The 21,519-nt window shown below is 33.2% G+C and overlaps 1 protein-coding gene across 2 annotated transcripts in view; it reads left to right on the forward strand.

Moving 5' to 3' along the window:
• Glra3 (glycine receptor alpha 3) overlaps window positions 1–21,519 on the forward strand; it is a 176,049-nt gene that overhangs the window by 59,753 nt on the left and 94,777 nt on the right. For both annotated transcript variants that reach the window (XM_015486085.2, XM_015486084.2), the window contains exon 3: window positions 9,687–9,754. In XM_015486085.2, coding sequence (XP_015341571.1) covers window positions 9,687–9,754 — 68 coding nt within the window. The remainder of the gene's footprint in view (window positions 1–9,686; window positions 9,755–21,519) is intronic.

Here is a 21,519-nt window from a genome sequence, read left to right on the forward strand (position 1 = left end):
ATATTATAACTTGGCTATTGTGAATCAAGCTGCAGTAAACAAGGATATGCATGTACCTCTAAAATATTCTGACTTCAGATCTTTTGGATAAATACTAAGGAGTTGTGTAACTGGATCATATGGTAGGACTATTTATTTATTGAGAATCCTCCATACTTGTTTCCATATTGAACATTTTTTCATATAATTGTTGGCCATTTGTACTTCTTTTGAGAAATGTGTTGATTCAGTTCATTTGAACATTTATTGATTGGGTTATCTGATATTTAAATGTTGAGTTATTTGAGTTCTTTACGTATTCAGAATACTAGTCCTCTGTCAGAAGAGTAGCTAGCAAAGATTTTCTCACATTCTGTAAGTTGTCTCTTCACTGTGTTAATGGTTTCCCTTACTTTGTAGAAGCTTTTTAATTTGATGCCATCCCATGTACTAATTACTTTTGTTTTTTCTGTACCAGGGATTGAACCCAGGGGCACTTAACCACTGAGCAACATCCTCAGCCTTTCTTTTTTATTTTGTGACAGGGTCTTGCTATGTTGCTTAGGGCCTCACTAAATTGCTGAGGCTGGCTTTGAACTTGCAATCCTCCTAACTTAGCTTCCCAAGATCCTGGGATTATAGCTGTGTGCCCCTGTGCCCAACCCATGTACTAATTCTTATTTCCTGAACTACACAGATCTTATTCAGGAAGTCTTTACCTGAGCCTATTTGTTGAAGTTTCTCTTAATTTTCCTTCACCAGCTGCAGAGTTTCTGGTCTCATACTTAGGTCTTTGGTCCATTTTGAGCTGACTTTTGTGTAGCATGAAAGAAACCAATTTTCATTCTTTTATTTTTGGACATCCAGTTTCCAAATGTATATTCTTGGCATCTTTGTTAAAAATCAGATGACTAAGTATATAGGTTTGTGTTTGTGTCTCCTATTATGCTCCTTTGGTCTAAGGGTCTGTTTTTATGCCAGTCCCATGGTGTTTTAGTGATTATAACGCTTAGTATAATTTTAAAATCCTGTAATAAAATACCTCCAGGATTGGTCCTTTGACTATTCTGGGTCTTTTTTGCTTCCACATGAACTTTAAAATTGTTTTTTCTAGTTATGTGAAGAATGTTATTGGTATTTTGATGGGGAGTGTATAATTTTAACAAATTAATTCTGTTGATCCATGAACATTGGAAATCTTATTTTTTAAGGTCTATTTCAATTTCTTCTTCAGAGTTCTATAACTTTCTTTTTTATATTTATTTATTCATTTTTATTTATATATAACAGTGGAATGCATTACAATTCTTATTACATATATAGAGCTCAGTTTTTCATATCTCTAGTTGTATACATAGTATACTCACACCAATTTGTGTCTTCCTACATGTACTTTGGATTATGTTGATCATCACATTCAACCATCATTAATTACCCCATGCCCCCTCCCTTCCCCTCCCACCCCTCTGCCCTTTCTAGAGTTCATCTATTCGTCCCATGCTCCCTCTCCCTATCCCACTATGAATCAGCTTCCTTATATCAAAGAAAACATTTGGCATTTGTTTTTTGGGATTGGCTGAATTCACTTAACATTATCTTCTCAAACTCCATCCATTTACCTGCAAATGCCATGATTTTATTGTCTTTTATTGCTGAGTAATATACTATTGTGTATATATGCCACATTTTTTTATCCATTCATCTATTGAAGGGCATCTAGGTTGGTTCCACAATTTAGCTATTATGAATTGTGCTGCTACAAAGATTGATGTGGCTGCGTCCCGGTAGTATGCTGTTAAGTCCTTTGGGTACAGACCGAGGAGAGGGATAGCTGGGTCAAATGGCGGTTCCATTCCCAATTTTCTAAGAAATCTCCATACTGCTTTCCATATTGGCTGCACCAATTTGCAGTCCCACCAGCAATGTATGAGTGTACCTTTTTCCCCACATCCTTGCCAACACTTATTATTGTCTTTATTTAGCTGCCATTCTGACTGCAGGGAGATGAAATCTTAGAGTGGTTTTGATTTGCATTTCTCTAATTGCTAGTGATGATGAACTTTTTTCATGCATTTGTTGATTGATTGTATATCATCTTCTGAGAAGTGTCTCTTCAGGTCCTTGGCCCATTTATTGATTGGGTTATTTGTTTCTTTGGTGTCTAGCTTTTTGAGTTCTTTATATACTCTAGTGATTAGTGCTCTTTCAGATGTGTGAGGGGTAAAGATTTGCTCCCAAGATGTAGGATCTCTACTCACCTCACAGATTGTTTCTTTTGTTGAGAAGAAAATTTTTAGTTTGAATCTATCCCATTTATTGATTCTTGATTTTAATTCTTGTGCCACAGGAGTCTTATTAACGAAGTTGGGGCCTAATCCCACATGATGGAGATTAGGGCTTACTTTTTCTTCTATTAGAAGCAGGGTCTCTGGTTGTATTCCTAAGTCCTTGATTCATTTTGAGTTGAGTTTTGTGAATGGTGAGAGATAGGGGTTTAATTTCATTTTGTTGCATATGGATTTCCAGTTTTCCCAGCACCATTTGTTGAAGAGGCTGTCTTTTCTCCAATACATGTTCTAAGCACCTTGTCTAATATAAGATAATTGTTGTTTTGTGGGTTAGTCTCTGTGTCCTCTATTCTGTACCATTGGTCTACCAGTCTGTTTTGGTGCCAATACCAGGCTGTTTTTGTTACTATTGCTCAGTAGTATATTTTAAGGTCTGGTATAGCAATGCCATCTGCTTTACTCTTCCTGCTAAGGATTGCTTTAGCTATTCTGAATCTCTTATTTTTCCAGATAAATTTCATGATTGCTTTTTCTTAATTCTATGAGGAATGTCACTTGACTTTTGATCAGAATTGCATTAAATCTGTATATTGCTTTTGAAAGTATGACCATTTTTATAATACTAATTCTGCCTATCCAAGAGCAAGGTAGATCTTTCCATCTTCTAAGGTCTTCTTTGACTTCTTTCTTTGGAGTTCTATAATTTTCATTATATAGATCTTTCACCTATTTCATTGATTCCCAAGTAATTTATTTAATTTTTTGAAGCTATTGAGAATGAGGTAGTTTTCCTCATTTCCCTTTCTGAGGATCTGTCACTGATATACAGAAATGCCTTTGATTTATGGTTGATTTTATATCCTGCTACTTTGTTGAATTCATTTACTAGTTCTAGAAGTTTTCTGGTGGAACATTTAGGGTCTTTCAGGTATAGAATCATATCATCAGCAAATAGTGCCAATTTGAGTTCTTCTTCCTATATGTATTCCTTTCTTTTGTCTAAGTATTTCAAGATCTATGTTAAAAAGAAGTGTTGAAAGAGGGCATCCCTGTCTTGGTCCAGTTATTAGAGGGAATGCTTCAATTTTTCTCCATTTAGATTGATGTTAGCCTGGAGCTTATCATAGATAGCCTTTATGATGTTGAGATATGTTCCTGTATCCCTAGTTTTTCTAGTGTTTTGAACATAAAGGGGTTCTGTATTTTGTCAAATGCTTTTTCTGCGTCTGTTGAGATGATCATATGATTCTTATATTTAAGTTTACTGATGTGACAAATTACATTTATTGATTTCTGTATGTTTAACCAACCTTGCATCCCTGGGATGAAACCTCCTTGATCATGGTGCATAATCTTTTTGATATGTTTTTGTATTCTATTTGCCAGAATTTTATTGAGATTTTTGCATCTATGTTCATTAGAGATATTGGTCTGAAGTTTTCTTTTTCATTTTCTTTCTTTCTCTCTCTCTTTTTTTTTTTTTTTTGATGTGTCTTTGCCTGGTTTTGGAATCAGAGTGATATTGGCCTCACAGAATGAGTTTAGAAGTGCTGCCTCTTTTTCATTTCCTGAAATAAATTGGAGAGTATTAGTATTAGTTCTTCTTTAAAGGTCTTGTAGAACTTGACTGTGTATCCATCCAGTCCTGGGCTTTTCTTGGTTGGTAGACTTTTGATGGCTATTTTGTCTGCTATTTTGTCTCTTGAAATTGACCTGACCTGTTTAAATTGTATATATCATCCTGATTCAATTTGGGCAAATTATATGACTCTAGAAATTTGGTGATGCCTTCAATATTTTCTATTTTATTGGAATACAGGTTTTCAAAATAATTTCTAATTATCTTCTATATTTCTGTAGTGTCTGTTGTGATATTTTCTTTTTCATCACATATGTTAGTGATTTGAGTTTTCTCTCTCCTTCTCTTCTTCAGCATGGCTAAGTGTCTGTCAATTTTATTTATTTTTTCAACGAACCAACTTCTGTCAATTTTTTCAATTGTTTCTTTCATTTCAATTTTGATTGATTTTCAGCTCTAATTTTAATTATTTCCTGTCTTCTGCTGCTTTTGGTGTTGATTTGTTCTTCTTTTTCTAGGACTTTGAGATGTAGTGTTAAATCATTTATTTGTTGACTGTTTCTTCTTTTAGGGAAGGAACTCCATGCAATGAACTTTCCTCTTAGAACTGCTTTCATAGATAGTGTCCCAGATTTCAGTATGTTGTATCTGTGTTCTCATTCACCTGTGAAGACTGTTAAAATCTCCTCCTTGATGTCTTCTTTAACCCATTGTACATTCAGTAGCATATTTTTTAGTCTCTAGGTATTGGAGTAGATTTTATTTCTTTTTTATCATTGATTTCTAATTTCATTCCATTATAGTCTGATAGAATGCAGGGTATAATCTCTACTTTTCTTATATTTGCTAAGAGTTGCTTTGTGAAATAGTATATGGTCTATTTTAGAGAAGGATCCATGTACTGCTGAGAAATATATTCTCTCATTGAAGATTGGAATATTATATATATGTCAGTTAAGGCAAACTTGATTGTATTATTTAGTTCTATAGTTTCTTTGTTCAGCTTTTGTTTGGAATTTCTATCTAGTAATGAAAGAGGTGTGTGAAAGTCACCCAAAATTATTGTGTTGTGGTCTATTTGACTCTTGAACTTGAGAAGGGTTTGTTTGATGAACGTAGCTGCTCCATTGTTTGGGGCATATATATTTATAATTGTTAAGTCTTGTTAGTGTATGGTTCCCTTGAGCAGTATGTAGTATCCTTCTTTATCCTTTTTGATAGATTTTAGTTTAAAGTCTACTTTATTTGATATGAGGATAGAAACCACTGCTTGCTTCCACAGTCCATGTGATTTGTATGGTTTTTCCAAACCCTTCAACTTCAGACTGTGTATGTCTTTTTCTATGAGATGAGTTTCTTAGAGGCAGCATATTGTTGGAGCTTTTTTTAATCCAACCTTCTAGTCTGTGTCTTTTGATTGGTGAGTTTAGGCCATTAACATTCAGGGTTATTATTGAGACATGAATTGTATCCCCAACCATTTTTGTTTATTTTTGGTATTTAACATGACTTGGTTTCTGTTCTGGTTAGATTTTCCTTTAGTGTAAACCTTCCCTGTGATTTTCATCATTGTTTTTCATTTCCTCTTGGAATACTTTGCTGAGGATGTTCTGTAGTGCAGGCTTTCTAGTTGTAAATTCTTTAAACTTTTGTTTATCATGGAAGGTTTTTATTTCATCATCAAATCTAAAACTTAGTTTTGCTGGATATAAGATTCTTGTTTAGCATCTATTTTCTTCAGAGCTTGGTATATGTTTTTCCATGATCTCCTGGCTTTGAGGGCCTGTGTTGGAAAATCTGCTGAGATAAGAATTGGTCTCCCCCTATATATGATCTAATTCCTCTCTCTTGCAGCTTTTAAGGTTCTGTCCTTATTCTGTATGCTAGGCATTTTCATTATAATGTGTCTTGGTATAAATGTGTTGTAATTTTGTACATTTGGTGTCCTGTAAGCCTCTTGTATTTGGTTTTCCAATTCGTTCTTTATGCTTGGGAAATTTTCTGATATTATCTCATTGAAGAGGTTGTGCATTCCTTTGGTATGAAACTCTGTGCCTTCCTCTATTCCAATAACTCTTATATTTGGTCTTTTGATGCTGTCCCATAATTCTTGGACGTTCTATTCATGGTTTCTAACTTTCTTCACTGTGTGGTCAACTTTATATTCCAGATTGTATACTTTGTCTTCATTATCTAACGTTCTTTCTTCCAAGTGATCTAGGCTGTTGGTTATGCTTTCTATTGAGTTTTTTATTTGATTTATTGTATTCTTCATTTCAAGAATTTCTGTTTTTTTTCCCCCTGGGTCTCTCTCTCTCTCTTGAAGTAATCTTTTGTTATCTGTATTTGCTCTCTTATCTCATGTTGGAGTGATCATTTTTTGCTTGTTGTTGCTCATTTAGGTCATTCTTTAATTCACAGATAATTTTAATTATAAACCTTCAGAACTCCTTCTCTGACATTTCATCAACTTTGCTGTCCATAGGTTCTGGTTTTTTTTGTTTGTTTGTTTTTTTTTTTTTTTTATAGGGTTCTGGTTTGTTTGGGGCATTTTCCTCCCTTATTTTTTCATGTTGTCTATGTGTCTTCCTTTCTTGCAGTGTGGACCTTAGATATTACAGTTTCTTCCCTATATTTTTGTAGTACCCATACAGATTTTCTGTACCTCACCTTGATGTTGGGCTTCCAGACTCTGCTGGTGTCCCTCAGTGGATGCTACTACATCCTGGATCTGGGACCTGCCGTAAGTTGCAGTGGGTAGATAGGGGCCATTGGGCTTGACTTTCCATAGTAGTCTGCTGGTCAAAAGGGGCAGTCCTGCATCAAAAGCTAGGCTCTGGCAGTGTCTGCCCCACTGGGGAAGGGATGAACCTTGCCTACTGAGATCCTGGATTCCGAGGGGCTGATGTGTGCTGGCTGGGCTGGATCTCGGCTCCTGCTCTATGGTAGCCTGCTGGTCAGAGGGGGCAGCACTGCACCAGAGGCTAGGCTCTGGTGGTCTATGCCCCATGGGGGAGGAGTGGACCAGGCATGCTATGTGCCTGGGCCCTGCAGAGGCTGATATGGGTGGGTCTGGGCCACTGGGCTTGACCTCCCATGGTAGTCTGCTGGTCAGAAGGGGCTGTCTTGTGCCAAAAGCTAGGTTCTTGCAGTCTCTGCCCTGCCAGGGGAGGGGTGGACCAGGCATGCTATGTGCCTGGGCCCTGCAGAGGTGGGTCAGAGTTCTATAACTTTCCTTACAGTGATCTTTAACTTCTTCTGTTAGGTTTATTTCTAGGTATTTTTTAAAGGTACTGTGAATGGAATTGTTTTCCTGATTTCTCTCTCAGATTCATTACTGGGGTATAGGAAAGTTATTGATATTTATTTTGTATCCTGCAACATTTTTTTTTAATATGCTGAGCTGGTATCCTGCTATTTTGTTGAATTGCTTATCATCTGTAAAGTCTTCTGGCAGAAATTTTAAGGTTTTTCTAAGTGAATTCTTCCCTTCTTATTTGTATCCCTGTTCTCTTTTCTAATTACTCTGACTAAACTTTCAAAAATTATATTGAATAAGAGTGTTGAGATTGGACACCCTTGTCTTTGCCTAATATTAGTTTAAATGCTTTCAGTTTTTCCCCATTTACTTTGATGTTGGCTTTGGGCTTGTCATATATAGTCTTTACTATGTGGAAGGAAGTTCCTAATATATGCAGTTTTTTCAGTGCTTTTATTATAAATGCATGATGAATTTTGTCAAAGGCTTTTGCTGCATGCATTGAGATAACCATGTGATTTTTGTCCTTTATTTTATTTATATGGTGAATTACACGTACTGTTTGCATATATTGGACAATCCTTGCATGCATGAGATGAAACCAACTTGATCACAGTGTATAATACTTTGAATGTATATCCGATGTTGATCTGCTAATATTTTATTGAGAGTTTTGCACCTATGTTCATAAATGATATTGTTCTGTGTTTTCTTTCTTGAAAGTGTCTTCACCCAATTTTGGTATCAGGATGATACAACTTCACAAAGTTTAAAAGTGTTCAACTTCATGGAATAATTTTTGGAGAATTGTCATCAGTTCTTCTTTAAAGATCTTGTAAAATTCGGTTGTGAATCCATCAGTTCCTGGACTTTTCTTTATTGGAAAGCTTTGTATTAATGCTTAAATCTCATTGCTTGTAATTTGTCTATTCAGGTTTTCTATCTCTTCATCATTCTGATTTGGTAGATTGTATATGTCTAGAAATTTGTCCATTTCTTCTAGATTTTCTAATTTACTGAAATATAAGTTTGTAAAATATTCTCTAGTGATCTTCTAAATTTCAACTATGTCTATTTTAATATCCCCATTTGCATCTCTAAGATTATTAATTTGGGTCTTTTCACTTTTTTATTAGTTTGGCTAGAGATTTAATTTATGCTTATTTTATTTAAAGAAACAATTATTTATTTCATTGACCCTTTTTATTGTTCTTAGTTTCTATTTCATTAACTTGAGCTCTGGTCTTTATTACTTTCCTTCTACTAGCAATCAGATATAGCTACTGTCATATCAGACAAAGCAGACTTGTAATTATTATTAGAAGAGACAAAGAAGGATATTATATATCGATAAAGGGAACAATCCAACAAGAACATGGGGTTGTAAATATTTATGCTACAAATGTGAGGGCAGCACCCATTTTGACAAAATAAACATTACTAGACATATAGTGACTGATGGACTCCAATACAATAATGGGGGGATTTCAATACACTTCTCTCACTAATAGGCCGTCCAGGGAGAAAATAACAAGGATAAATCCTATTTAAAACTTATTATTGATCAATTAAACTTAACAGATATCTACTGAATATTTTATTCAGCAATACTAAATACACTTTCTCATCAGCCACTCACAGGAACTTTCTCCAAAGCTGATCATTTAGTAGGCCATAGAGCCAATCTTATCAAATACAAAACAGTGAAATAATCTTGCATTTTTCAGCTCATAATGAAATGAAATTAGAAATCAATAAGAAAAATTACAGAAACTACACAAATATGTGTAGACTGAATGAGATGCTTTTGAATGATGACTGGATCACTGAATAAATTAAGGGGAAAATTTTAAAATATCTATAATCAAAGAAAGATGGAAATATATCATACCAGAATCTCAGATACAGTAAAAGCAATGCTTAATAGGGAAGTTTATAGATACAATTGTCTATTTAAATAAAATAGATCTCAAATTACATAGTGATGCACCTTAAGGTCTTAGAAAAACAAGAACAAGTCAATCCTAAAACAGTTTACTTTTACAAAGAAGTTACTGCTATCTTATTGGAGGCATGATGTGGAGGTAGGAGCTGGGGTATATTTCCTATAAAATGAGGCATCCTGATCCCAACTATTAGTAAAATTCTGAATGTATCACTTTTCCATTGAACACTGCTCTTCCATAGAAATACATTGTTTTCCTTATATTCATATATATATGAATATAAGGAAAACTATATATATATATATTCTAAAACCTCTGGCCAACTAGAAATGCCAGTTCCATACTTTAGGAAGAAAACAAAATATCAGAGATTTCTCTCCTAACATTTTATCTCCTAATATTTAAGGAAATTGAAATAAAAGCCTTATATGATGGTCAGCATCACTATTCAAAGATCTTGAAGCTTGGGATTCTCAATCCAGATTGCTTGATGGAATAGTTACCTTCAATTATGAGCATCTGTTTGTAGACAAAGAAATCATTTTCTCTCCCACTAATAACAAGAAACAAGAAATATTTGAAAATATTTTTAGATAGGTATCTTAACAGCTCTTATGTTTTAATCTCTTTTTCAGGCCCTCCAGTTAATGTCACATGCAACATATTCATAAACAGCTTTGGTTCTATTGCAGAGACAACTATGGTAAGCACGTTTTCTTTGTAACCAATAATTTATCACATTAAGAGAAACATTTATGCTGTTATGTAAATTAAAACTTAATGTAATAAGATTTTAAAAGAGAAAATTAGAATAACTATAATCAACTACACATATAATCTTTCATTTACAAATGGTAATATTAGAGAATAAATGTAAATAATGTTTAAATTTCCCCACTCAACAATAAAATGTTAAACCTTAAATTAAAACTAAAATTTTACTGTGTAAATTATTTCTTTTAAATGCTCTTTAATAGTCAGACATAAACATGGTACTAAATACTCTGGTACTTATTATGAAGACTTAAAAATTTCTTTATGATATTATATTAAGTATTCCATTGGATTATTTTTTCAAATAAATATAGTATCTGGGGGCTGGGATTGTGGCTCAGCAGTAGAGCACTTGCGTAGTACATGTGAGGTGCTGGATTTAATTCTCAGCACCACATGAAAATAAATAAATAAGGTACAGGTATTGTGTCCAACTACAACTAAAAAAAAATTTAAACATAGTATCTGCCTAAACATCATAAAGACATAAAAAATATACTTATAAAATTATAAAAATTGTATTGTATATCTTAATTTAACATTGCTATGTAATTGAGCACACAGTATATAATCATATTACTAAAGTAAAAAAAAAATTACTGGCCAAATTTATTGTGTTGTAATTTTTTTTAACATTGATTTAGACTAGGTGGGTTTCTTTTTCTTTTTTAGTTGCCAATGGACCTTTATTTTATTTATTGATACATGGTGCTGAGAATCTAACCCAGTGCCTCACACATGCTAGGCAAGCACTCTGCCACTGAGCCACAACCCCAGACCTATTTTGTTGTAATTTTATAGATTGTAGATTTTATAATTTTCTCTAAACATTCATATTATTTCTCCTTTTCCCTGTAGCTTTTATTGTGCAATTTAACTAAAATAAAAGGCTGAAATAGATACATGAACCACTGAATATCTATAAAATTATCTAGGTGCTAACTTTTTTTTTTGAAACTATGCATGATGGCTCTTAAATTACTTACAATTATACTCTATTCATAAATTTATCAAGAATAATTTACATTAATTCTTAAAGTTGATTTTAACTAAAATATGATATGTAATTCTTACAGGTTTATTAGTTTCCAAAACCATTACTGGAGAATTATGACTCCTTTATGTATTTCAGAATAAATTGATAATGAGTTTTCTGAAGAAAAATAATCTAATGTAAAACTATTGTATTTTGAGGATGAGTATGTTTGCATAGGAGGGGAAGGTTATCCATCTCAACAGGAAGAGACTTTTTATGCACCATTTTCCCCCAAATGCTTTTTTTCTTTATTTATGCAGTATTTTCTTATTTAGCAGCATTTCTGTTTTATTTAAATTTTGTAATAAAAGTATTAGAGGAGAAGAACCAAACCTACATTTCTGGGCACTTAATAAAATTATATTAGATACAGTAGATAAGTCAACATAAACATATGTGTATTAGTATAAACACGGGAAATACAAATAATTCACTTTTATACACACATTGTGGTTCTGTTACAATTCTATCATTAAAGTTGCATAATCCTCTTTCAGTCTTTGATGTATTCTGAAGGCGGGTTGAATATCTGGTTTATGTCCTGCATTTATACATATTTAGTCTAAAGTATCCAAAGATGAAGGAACCACTTCTACTTAAATTCTACTTAGATTCACAAATTGAATTTCTATCTCTATCAACTTTCTCATTTTAACTGCTTTTATACATGCTGTATAATACTAAGCACTTGCAAATATGCTTCTCTATATTTCTCTTTTGCAAGATTGCTTCTACAAAATACTTTCAGCAGCAATAGTTTGAAAGTTTTATAGCCTTGCACATCTTTATAAAGTAAAGGGAAGGGATTTGGGGGAAAAAAAAAAGAGGATTCATGATAGGTTACTGAACGTTTCTGCATTTTATGAGATAATTCATCAGTCTACAACTAAAATGTTTATAACACTCCATAATACAACTGCACCAGCTAAAATTCTTAACTTTAATAATTTTATAAGACTTCCTTTACAGTATAATATTCTGGAGAAAGCTTGCAGAATTTGGTAAACATAAGCATGGTAACTCTTGCGTGGTTTTATTTCCCTTCTCCAACATAGTAACCCTTTACATTCCCACATATCCATCATCATGTGTGATCTCTGAAATTGTTATCATACATCAATCTCCTCTTCACAATCCTCAAAATCAATGAATATTGACAAAGTACTCCAGAGGTTAAGTACATTAAATTAAGTATGCCCTCCTTGGTTCTTTTTTATTCTTCCATATTCCTAAATATGTGATTACTACTATTTCCACCAAAGTTTATAAATCTTTCACGTTATCAGCTAGAATAGCTACAATATGGTATTCATCTACATGGGAATGTGAGAAAACTAGAACTTGTTAATATATTTCTATCAGAAGAATGGTACGGTATTTTTCTCCCATTTGGTTGATTTGATGTATTTTCTTCATAAAATCTGCCATCACAACACTACAACTGAATTGTATCCCACTATTTCATTGCTATATTTGTTTAAGTTCATTTTTAAAGTTATTCAATTTTTTTTTAAGAGAGAGAGAATTTTTTAATATTTTTAGTTTTTTAGTTTACGGTGGACACTACATCTTTTATTTTATTTTTATGTGGTGCTGAGGGTCGAATCCAGTGCCCAGCGCATGCCAGGCGAGCACGCTACCGTTTGACCCACATCCCCAGCCCCAATGTTTTTTTTATTTGTTCTAATTAGTTACACAAGACAGTAGAATGCATTTTTGACACTCAGTACACAAATGGAGTGTACCTTCTCATTACTCTGGCTGTACATGGGGCTGAGTCACACCAGTAGTGTACTTATATATTACCTTATATACACACATGTATATAAGGTATTAATGTCACTCTGATTCTACTGTCCTTCCCATCCTCACAACCCACCCCTCCCCTCACTCTCCTCTGCACTATATAAAGTTCCTTCATTCTTCCTTACCTGTATGCCCCCACAATGGATCAGCATCTACTATCAGAGAAAACATTAGGCCTTTGTTTTTGGAGGACTGCCTTATTTCACTTGGCATGTTGTTCTCTAGTTCCATCCATTTACCTGCAAATGTTGTGATTTAATTCTTCTTTAAGGCTAATATTCCATTGTGTATATATACCACATTTTCTGTATTTATTCATCTGCTGAAGGGCATCTAGGTTGGTTCCATAGTTTAGCTACTGTAAATTGAGCTGCTATAAACATTGATGTGGCTGCATCACTGTAGTATGGTGATGTTAAGTCCTCTGGATACAGACCAAGGAGTGGAATAGCTGAGTCAAGTGGTGGTTCCATTCCAATTTATCTGAGGAATCTCCATACTGCTTTCCATGAGGGTTGCACCAATTTGTAGTCCCACCAGCAATGTATGAGTGTATCATTTTATCCACATCCTCACCAACACTTATCATTGTTTGTATGAATAATAGCTGCCATTCTGACTGGAGTGAGATGAAATCTTAGAGTACTGATTTGCATTTCTCTAATTGCTAGAGATGATGAACATTTTTCCTTATGTTTATTGAATACCTATATTTCTTCTTCTGTGAAGTGTCTGCTCAGTTCATTAGCCCATTTACTGATGTGTTATTTGAAGTTCATTTTTAGGTTAATATGTGGTAATAACATGTTTTTAAATGTGTGCACATTTCTCATGCTGAATATAGTTTACTTTTCTTCTTAGAATACAAATACCCTGACTCAACTAGGGCAGTCCATTCAAATTGAGAGGATGGAATCTCAAATTGTCTATAATTTTATTCATGAATATCTTTGTGTCTAAGAATTCATATTTAAAATAAAACTAAATAATTATCCTAAAGTATGTCTTTGCTTAACAATATTTGTCGCCTTCAAGGTCTTTACTCATCAAATATTTTGAGTTTCTTCTGCTGACCTCTCTCCCAGTTTTTAAGTACAATCCTTATCTCATTTGAAATTATGATTTTAATATTTCTCTTCTGATTTTGTATTTCTTAAGTCATTTTTTAAAATTAATTAAATATTAACATATTTTGCATACTCTTATTGGACAATTTTTAAATTTTTGTATACATATTTATTGTATAAGTTCAACTTTCTTTTTGTTAAACAAATTCTTTCCTAATATTTATATGTTAATTATTTAATGTGTAAAACATTCCAAAGTATAGATTTATAATTCTTAAATTATTTTTATCAAAAATTTTACTACAAATATTATGGGAATTTTAGATCTCTGTTTTCCTCATATTTGAGACTTATGTCATTAGATAGAAACTCTCCAAATTGATTCTTGCAAATCTAGGTTGTGTTGTAGATAAAGATTTTATGTCAGGATGAAAATATTTATAAATTGGATTCTTTTATATTTTAACTTATATATATGCATGCAGTAATCTCACTGTGTATAGGTTGCAGTATTTCAAAATGGATATATTGGTCCAACTATTTTCAGAAAAAAAATAACTGACTCCATCTCATGACACATTAGAAAGAAAACTATTCCTTTATGTGATTTAAATCAATATTTACCTATTGGGCAGTTAATTTTCACCAGAGTCCACAGAATAACTCAATAATTACAAAAAAAAAAAAAAAAACAGACACAATAAAACAAGTAAAATTTAAAAGTCCAGATGTTTTGGTGTAATTGTTTTTCAGGTGGTTGTACACACAAATGCACGGCAGGATTTAAGGATAGTATCTGAGGGTCCATTGTGATGTCAAAGTGTTGCTGATTTGTACAAGTTTTCAATTTTACACACAGATAATAGGTTCACATTGTAGTTGCTACAATGGACATGCACAAGAATATGCTACTTTGAATCAGTGAGTCATTAGATTCTCCAGAGATATCTAAGCCAACATGGCATAAAAAATTGACAATGTCTGTATACTTATGTTAATGGACACTTCAAACTACTCAAGATTCTTTTAAAATGTATTTTTTATCAAACCAGTTTTAGGCATACAAAGATGTATACAAACAAATATAAATAACACGAAAGCACCTATCACAATTATAAAAGCTTAAATATTACAAATAAATTGAAACTGTTTATTTCAGTCCAAAGTACGATTTCCTGACTTTCTCAAAAGAAGATTTTGAAAACAAGACATAAAATTCATTCTAAATGTATTAAAATATAAATTAAATAGCCATGCTGAATTATCCACATGTAATCTAGTTATTTCTTTGGGGGAGGTCTTAAAATATGTTTCTTGAGATAACTCATGCTTATATACATAGACTAATTCATTTTCATTTCAGTTAAATATTCCTTAATATAATTATACATTCTATTTTGGCTGCACACTTAGTTGTTTCCAATGTTTCTGCTACCACAAGAAAACTCTACATTGAAAATCACTACATGTAACAATACACACACACACACACACACACACGGATTACTTGGTTATTACTAAGTTTCTCTCCAAAGTGGTCATTGTATTTTAAACATCTGTTAGTAATTTTAGAGGTTTCCCTGTTCTTCAACATTTAGAACTTATCCAACTTTAAATATTAACTTAATATAATTGTTATAAAATTTGGATTAATTCCTGCTTATCATGTATTTCTTGCATATATTTTACATTTTTTCATCTTCTTATATACATTTAAATAAAATTGCAACATATTAGCTATATTTTCTTCAATACTGATAAATAAGAACATCATCATTTTCACATTGCTTTAATATGATCTCATTTTATGCCTAATGCTTTTCCTTCATTTAGTAATACCACTGAGCAAAAGTAACATGTGTTACGTTCTACCTTTCAGTATTTATATGCCTTATGTCTTTTTCTTATCTTGCTGTTTTAACCAAAACAATGTTAAATGAAATTTGTTTCTGGCTGTACAAAGATTTTTTTTAATATTTCCAAAATAAATAAGACGGCTTGAGTTTGGAGTATGAATTCTTTTTTTAAAAATTTTTATTCATTTTTTTAGTCATACATGACAGTAGAATGCAGTTTGACATATAATACATACATGGAATGTACATACATCAATCATATTGTCTATTCTATTCTGCTGCCCTTCCTATCCTCCCTACTCCTCCCCTCCTCTCCCATCCTTTCTCTCTATCCAATCTAATGTGACACTTTTTTTTTCTTTTTCTCATTACAATATCATATATGTATTCTGTATAACAATGAGGTTCTCCTTCCATCTTCTGTGCAACTCCCCTTCTCCCTCTTTTTCCCTCCCACCTCTCTTCCCTATTTAGTGGTAGTCTTCTTCTCATGCTCTTCCTCCTATCCCATTTTGAGTCACCCCGCTTATATCAGAGAAGACATCTGGCATTTGTTTTTTAGGGATTGGCTAACTTCACTTAGCATAATCTGCTCTAATGCCATCCATTTGCCTGCAAATGCCATGATTTTATTATTTTTCAGGGCTGAGTAATATTCCATTGTGTATAAATGCCACATTTTTTTAATCCATTCATCTATTGAAGGGCATTTAGGTTGGTTCCACATTCTTGGTATTGTGAATTGTGCTGCTATAAACATTGATGTGGCTGTGTCCCTGTACTATGCTCTTCTTAGGTCTTTTGGGTATAGTCCGAGAAGAGGAATAGCTGGGTCAAATGGTGGTTCCATTCCCAGCTTTCCAAGGACTCTACATACTGCTTTCCAAATTGGCTGCACCAATTTGCAGTCCCACCAGTGTACCTTCCCCCCCCCCATCCTCGCCAGCACTTATTGTTGTTTGACTTCATAATGGCTGCCATTCTTATTGGAGTGAGATGGTATCTTATAGTAGTTTTAATTTGCATTTCTCTGATTACTAGAGATGGTGAGCATTTTTTCATGTATTTGTTGATTGATTGTATATCCTCTTCTGAGAAGTTTTTGTTCAAGTCCTTGGCCCATTTGTTGATTGGGTTATTTGCTTTTTTGTTGTTTAACTTTTTGAGTTCTTTGTATACTCTAGACATTAGCGCTCTATCTGATGTTTGAGGGGTAAAAATTTGTTCCCAGGATGTAGGCTCCCTATTCACCTCACATATTATTTCTCTTGCTGAGAAAAAATTTTTTAGTTTGAATTCGTCCCATTTGTTGATTCTTGGTTTTAACTCTTGTGCTATAGGTGTCCCACTTGAATCCCAAATAGTAGAAAATAATAATCAACAATTGATTTATTTGTGTGGACAAAATGATTTGATGCTGCTTCTTGTCTTTGACAGAATGATCTGAGTGGAATTGCATTCCATTGATAAAAACTGTTATGAAATGTTATTTGTTGGATGAATAAAGTTAGAAGTAAAGAGAAAAAAAAGAATATGTCCTATTAACATAACTTATTGAAAATGATAAGCATGATCACATGGCTCAGGTAGTGTATGTCAGATTTCTTCACCATGGAGTAACTCTTTTTCTCAACATCTATATACTATACTATTTGGAAAGAATTCAATCTACAAAGTTCACACTTAAGGGAAGAGTGACGTGATGATCCATCTCTTTGGGAGGACTGTACTTAGCTACTCATATGGATTCTTCTATTAAAGAGACTTATTTATTCTTTCCCATTTGCATAGTATTATTTCCTAAATACTTATTCATGAGTGTCTTGGATACTTAATATATACTTCGGACTATTATTCATAACTACATTATTTTTGTTGCTCAAGTTTGGCCACTAGGAGGTTGTTTAGTTGGCTCCTGTTTCTTTGACATACTCCCACCACTTTTTATTTTGAGCATTTTTGTGTTCTGGAACTATAAAATCTTTCAGACTCATCTTGCATATTCTCTGTCAGCACTGGATCAGGCATTTCTTCAAGACTCCCCAATTTACTGCTACTGAGATATCATTGCTTCTAAGCTGTCCTAGCAGTCAGACCTTGCGGGAGGTAGAGGGGGTGTGCACACATGTAGGTGTGCTGTATTTTAAATTTTATTTTACAATACTTTCTTATTAATATATTGTAGTAGGGACAAACAAGCAAGGCACCGAAGATAGCAGGAAACAGTTTTATTTGGCTGCAGCCAGATTCAGAGGGCACAGCCTTTGCTGTAATCAATCAATCCCCTGAACCCCGAGTTCAGGAAGTTTCAGAGTTTTATACCCAGCATGTAAGGGGAGGGACTCAGAAGTTCACAGTCTGCAGAAGTCCACATAAAAGCAGCTTTTTCTTTCACTGTTCTGGGTAAGTTAACTCTTCAAGGACAGCACCTGAGAAGGGGAGAGCTTCTTCTCCCCTTTCTTTCCTCCCTCTCCCAGCTGTTACCATGGGCCCATTTGTAACTTATCTTAAAAATGTAGACATCTCTGTGAAGCCCAGCTCAAGGCCAGAGACCTTGTTTGTACATTTCTTCAAAGTACTATACTGGATGCATTTGTGATAACTAGTAAGGGGGTGTCCAGCACCTGGAGTGCTGGTATCTTCTCAGCCAGTGGCTAAGTAAACAGGGCAACATGAAAACAGGAAGTTTATCTACAATGGACTCTTTTGCTGACAGCCCTAAAATCAGCCATGATGAAGCAGGCTTTTCTGTGGAGAAAAGGGGTGCCACTTCAATATCGGCAAACATATAAACTTCAATGGCATCCTATTTTGTCTGTTTTAATTCTTATTTTTTCATTTCTAATATTTTATTTAAAGTTATAATTATTAATTTAAAATTTAGTGATTACATTCTCCATAAGATACTATTCTCTGCTATGTTCATTACTGTGTGATTCACAATTTGCATAATGTCCATCAGGGAGTAACTCTTAACTATATGTTGTTGAATATCTTTATATATTCCAGCTAACAAAAAATTTTTTCCAAAAATAAAATAGCTTTATTATTATGTTCTTAGCACAAATGAGTGGCAGGTTTATTAATTTTACTGCATTTAATTCGATCTGTTTCTGCTGTTCTGACTCCTCAAGTGTCTCTTAAATCAATTCTAAAATTTCTAAAATATTGGTTAAGTAGTTATTTGTAAAATCAAGTTAATATTGGCTAATATTATCCAAAGAATTTGGGTTTTTATTCAAATATTTCCATGTAATCTTATAATATTCATTCAAAAAGGGTTTGCTTTTTCTACCTGTGTTGGTAGGTAATTTCAAAAACAAAGCTAAAATTTTCCATGAAGCATTTGCTATAATAAATTAGAGCTCCTATTTAGATAGTATTTATGGTGATCCAAGAATAATTTTTAAAAATATAAGATATTAAGGTGCGATGATTTCAGGAATTAGCTAGTTTTTACAGTAATTTTATGACAATTGGAAGGAAATATGTATAATTCAAAGGAAAGTCTATTTTTTTTCTGTCGTTTTCTAATTGTTCCTAAAATTGAGTCCTTAGCACTTTGTATCTATTGCTAATGAGTCAAGTTCTTATAAAGGTACATTTACTTTTCATGAATGCCCTAATAGTATTCAGTGACTCTGCCTCTGTCATTCATATTTATAGATTTAAATTTATTCTGCTTCTTTTTGGAATAACTTGAAGGCATCCTGATAGCCTTTTAATATTAACATTATATTTGTTAACATCTCATCCTCTCTTATTTTTCTTTAAAAAATAGATAAAGCCAAACCAACTATAGCAATAGCTTTGGTCTGGAAGATTTTTTAATTCCATGCATGAGTAACCAGTGACTGACATCAGGAATGTTCTCTGAACCATCATTTATAAGCATCAATCAGAAATGGGATTATTTATGTGGATAGTTGCAGGAAAATAGGTATGCATGAATGTTACACACCTCAGTGACCCCATCAGAATATGAATAAATCTCTGCTTTCTGTATTCATCCACAAGATCATTCTTATAACCACCTTGTCTCAAAAAGGGAATATCTGCAGATCCTATTCTCAAAGGAAAAATTTCTTGTAAAGACTATAACAGAGAAAACAATTGTTTAGTTATGCTACAATAGTGTTAAACAAACACAATATTAAAAGGTATATTCCCAATTCTATGGGGGAAATGCCAAAGAGAAACACATGCAAATGACAATAGAACAAAAATGTATGCATAGAATGGAGTTTTCAGACCTATATCTCTGTGGAGCCTCTTCTTTATTGAACCACATATCCTTGTAGTTTCCTTTTGATAAGTAGATTAAAAGTTAATTGCATTGTGTTTATGCATTTGAAATATTTGGCCTGAAGTAAAAATGATTAAGATTTTAGAATTAAATATAATGGCAAAGATACATGTCACTTTATTTAATTCTTCTCTCTCTGTCTGTTCTTAATTTATAAAGGAAAGTTAGTGTTATCCAGATGTGGACTCTAGAGGAAGACTATGTGTATGTTTTGTTATCAGATCAATTAAGCATCTTGTGTAGACCACCTAATATAACGGAATTGATCAGATTCTTTTTTTTTAATTTTCCAAAATATTTTTTTCTTTTTTATTGGTATATAGTAGTTATATAAATTAATGGTTTTTATTGTAGCATATTCATATATGCACACAACACACTTTGATCAATTTCACTAATCAGAACCTCCCCCAAATGATCAGATTTTTTGCGAACAGTTCATAGCAGTGATGCTTACCTTCATGGTTATTTATCATCATGCACCTTTTTCTAAGTATTTGATTTCCTTGAAGAATATACTGCAAAATGTCAATTTGACCTCTAAAGATAAAATAGGCAGTAAGATTGAGAATTGTATTCTCTAAAAATGACTGGCAGTGGTCATAATTTGTTACTTTGTCATGGATTTAGCATGTCAATTAATGTTAAGTACTTGGCAAGTAATTTAAATTGCAAATTGCTCTTCAGCTACTATGCTGAATCTCTGACAGATGAATATATTAAAGTTAATACTGAAGCTCTCTAGCCCAGTTTGATGGCACTTTTCAGTTGCTATGATGAAACTACCTGTCCACTATCTACAAACCAACAATCCAACTAACTTTGCTTCAGAAGGGCTCAAATAAGGCCAAATGACAAAGTTCTGGGACCATGAAAATCGTGCCCTATCAAATAGAACAAATGTAGGCAAAAGAGTTAAACAGTCCTTGTTACTTAGGAAGTCAATATAAAATAAAAAATTTCTACTGGACAATTACACATGCATGCACACATACCCCTCTCAAAAATGAATATAGTACTTGGAAATGTGTTTTCAAAACAAATGGAAATTCAATTTTTTCTCAATTCTATCAAGGGAGCTTAGAAACATAAACTATTTGTTCTATGGAGAACATGAAGAAACATTAATTTACTAGCACCAGTGTGTTAATATAATATAATCTTCACCATTTTCTAAGTAGTTTCCTGGAATATTGCCAACAATCCAGAAACTAGCTAAAGTATAAGACAAATAACCCTGCTACAAAGTTTTATTAAGAAGTTTAATTAACAAAAGCCGGCTTATACTGTAGTTCAACATTAAACAGATAAACTACAAATATTCACAGTTAAGTACTGACAAACTTTCATCTGCAAAACCCATACACTTTATCTGTAAAGGTTAATAAATTATTATTTTTCCTCCTAAGTTAAGGAAGATATTTAAAAGAGTTTGTTTCTCCATTAGTTTTCCAGGCCTTTAGGACATTCTTTCTTTCTCCCCTCCACCGCTCCCTCTCAACACACATACACACACATACACACACACACACACACACACACCAATTCCCTCTCTCTTTCTCTCTCTCTCACACACACCCAATTCCCCGCCCCCCCCCATCCTTAGCCTGCATAGTAAAGTCG

The sequence above is a fragment of the Marmota marmota genome, unplaced genomic scaffold (assembly GCF_001458135.2).
Source record: "Marmota marmota marmota unplaced genomic scaffold, marMar, whole genome shotgun sequence".
In the NCBI taxonomy this organism is placed as follows: domain Eukaryota; kingdom Metazoa; phylum Chordata; class Mammalia; order Rodentia; family Sciuridae; genus Marmota; species Marmota marmota.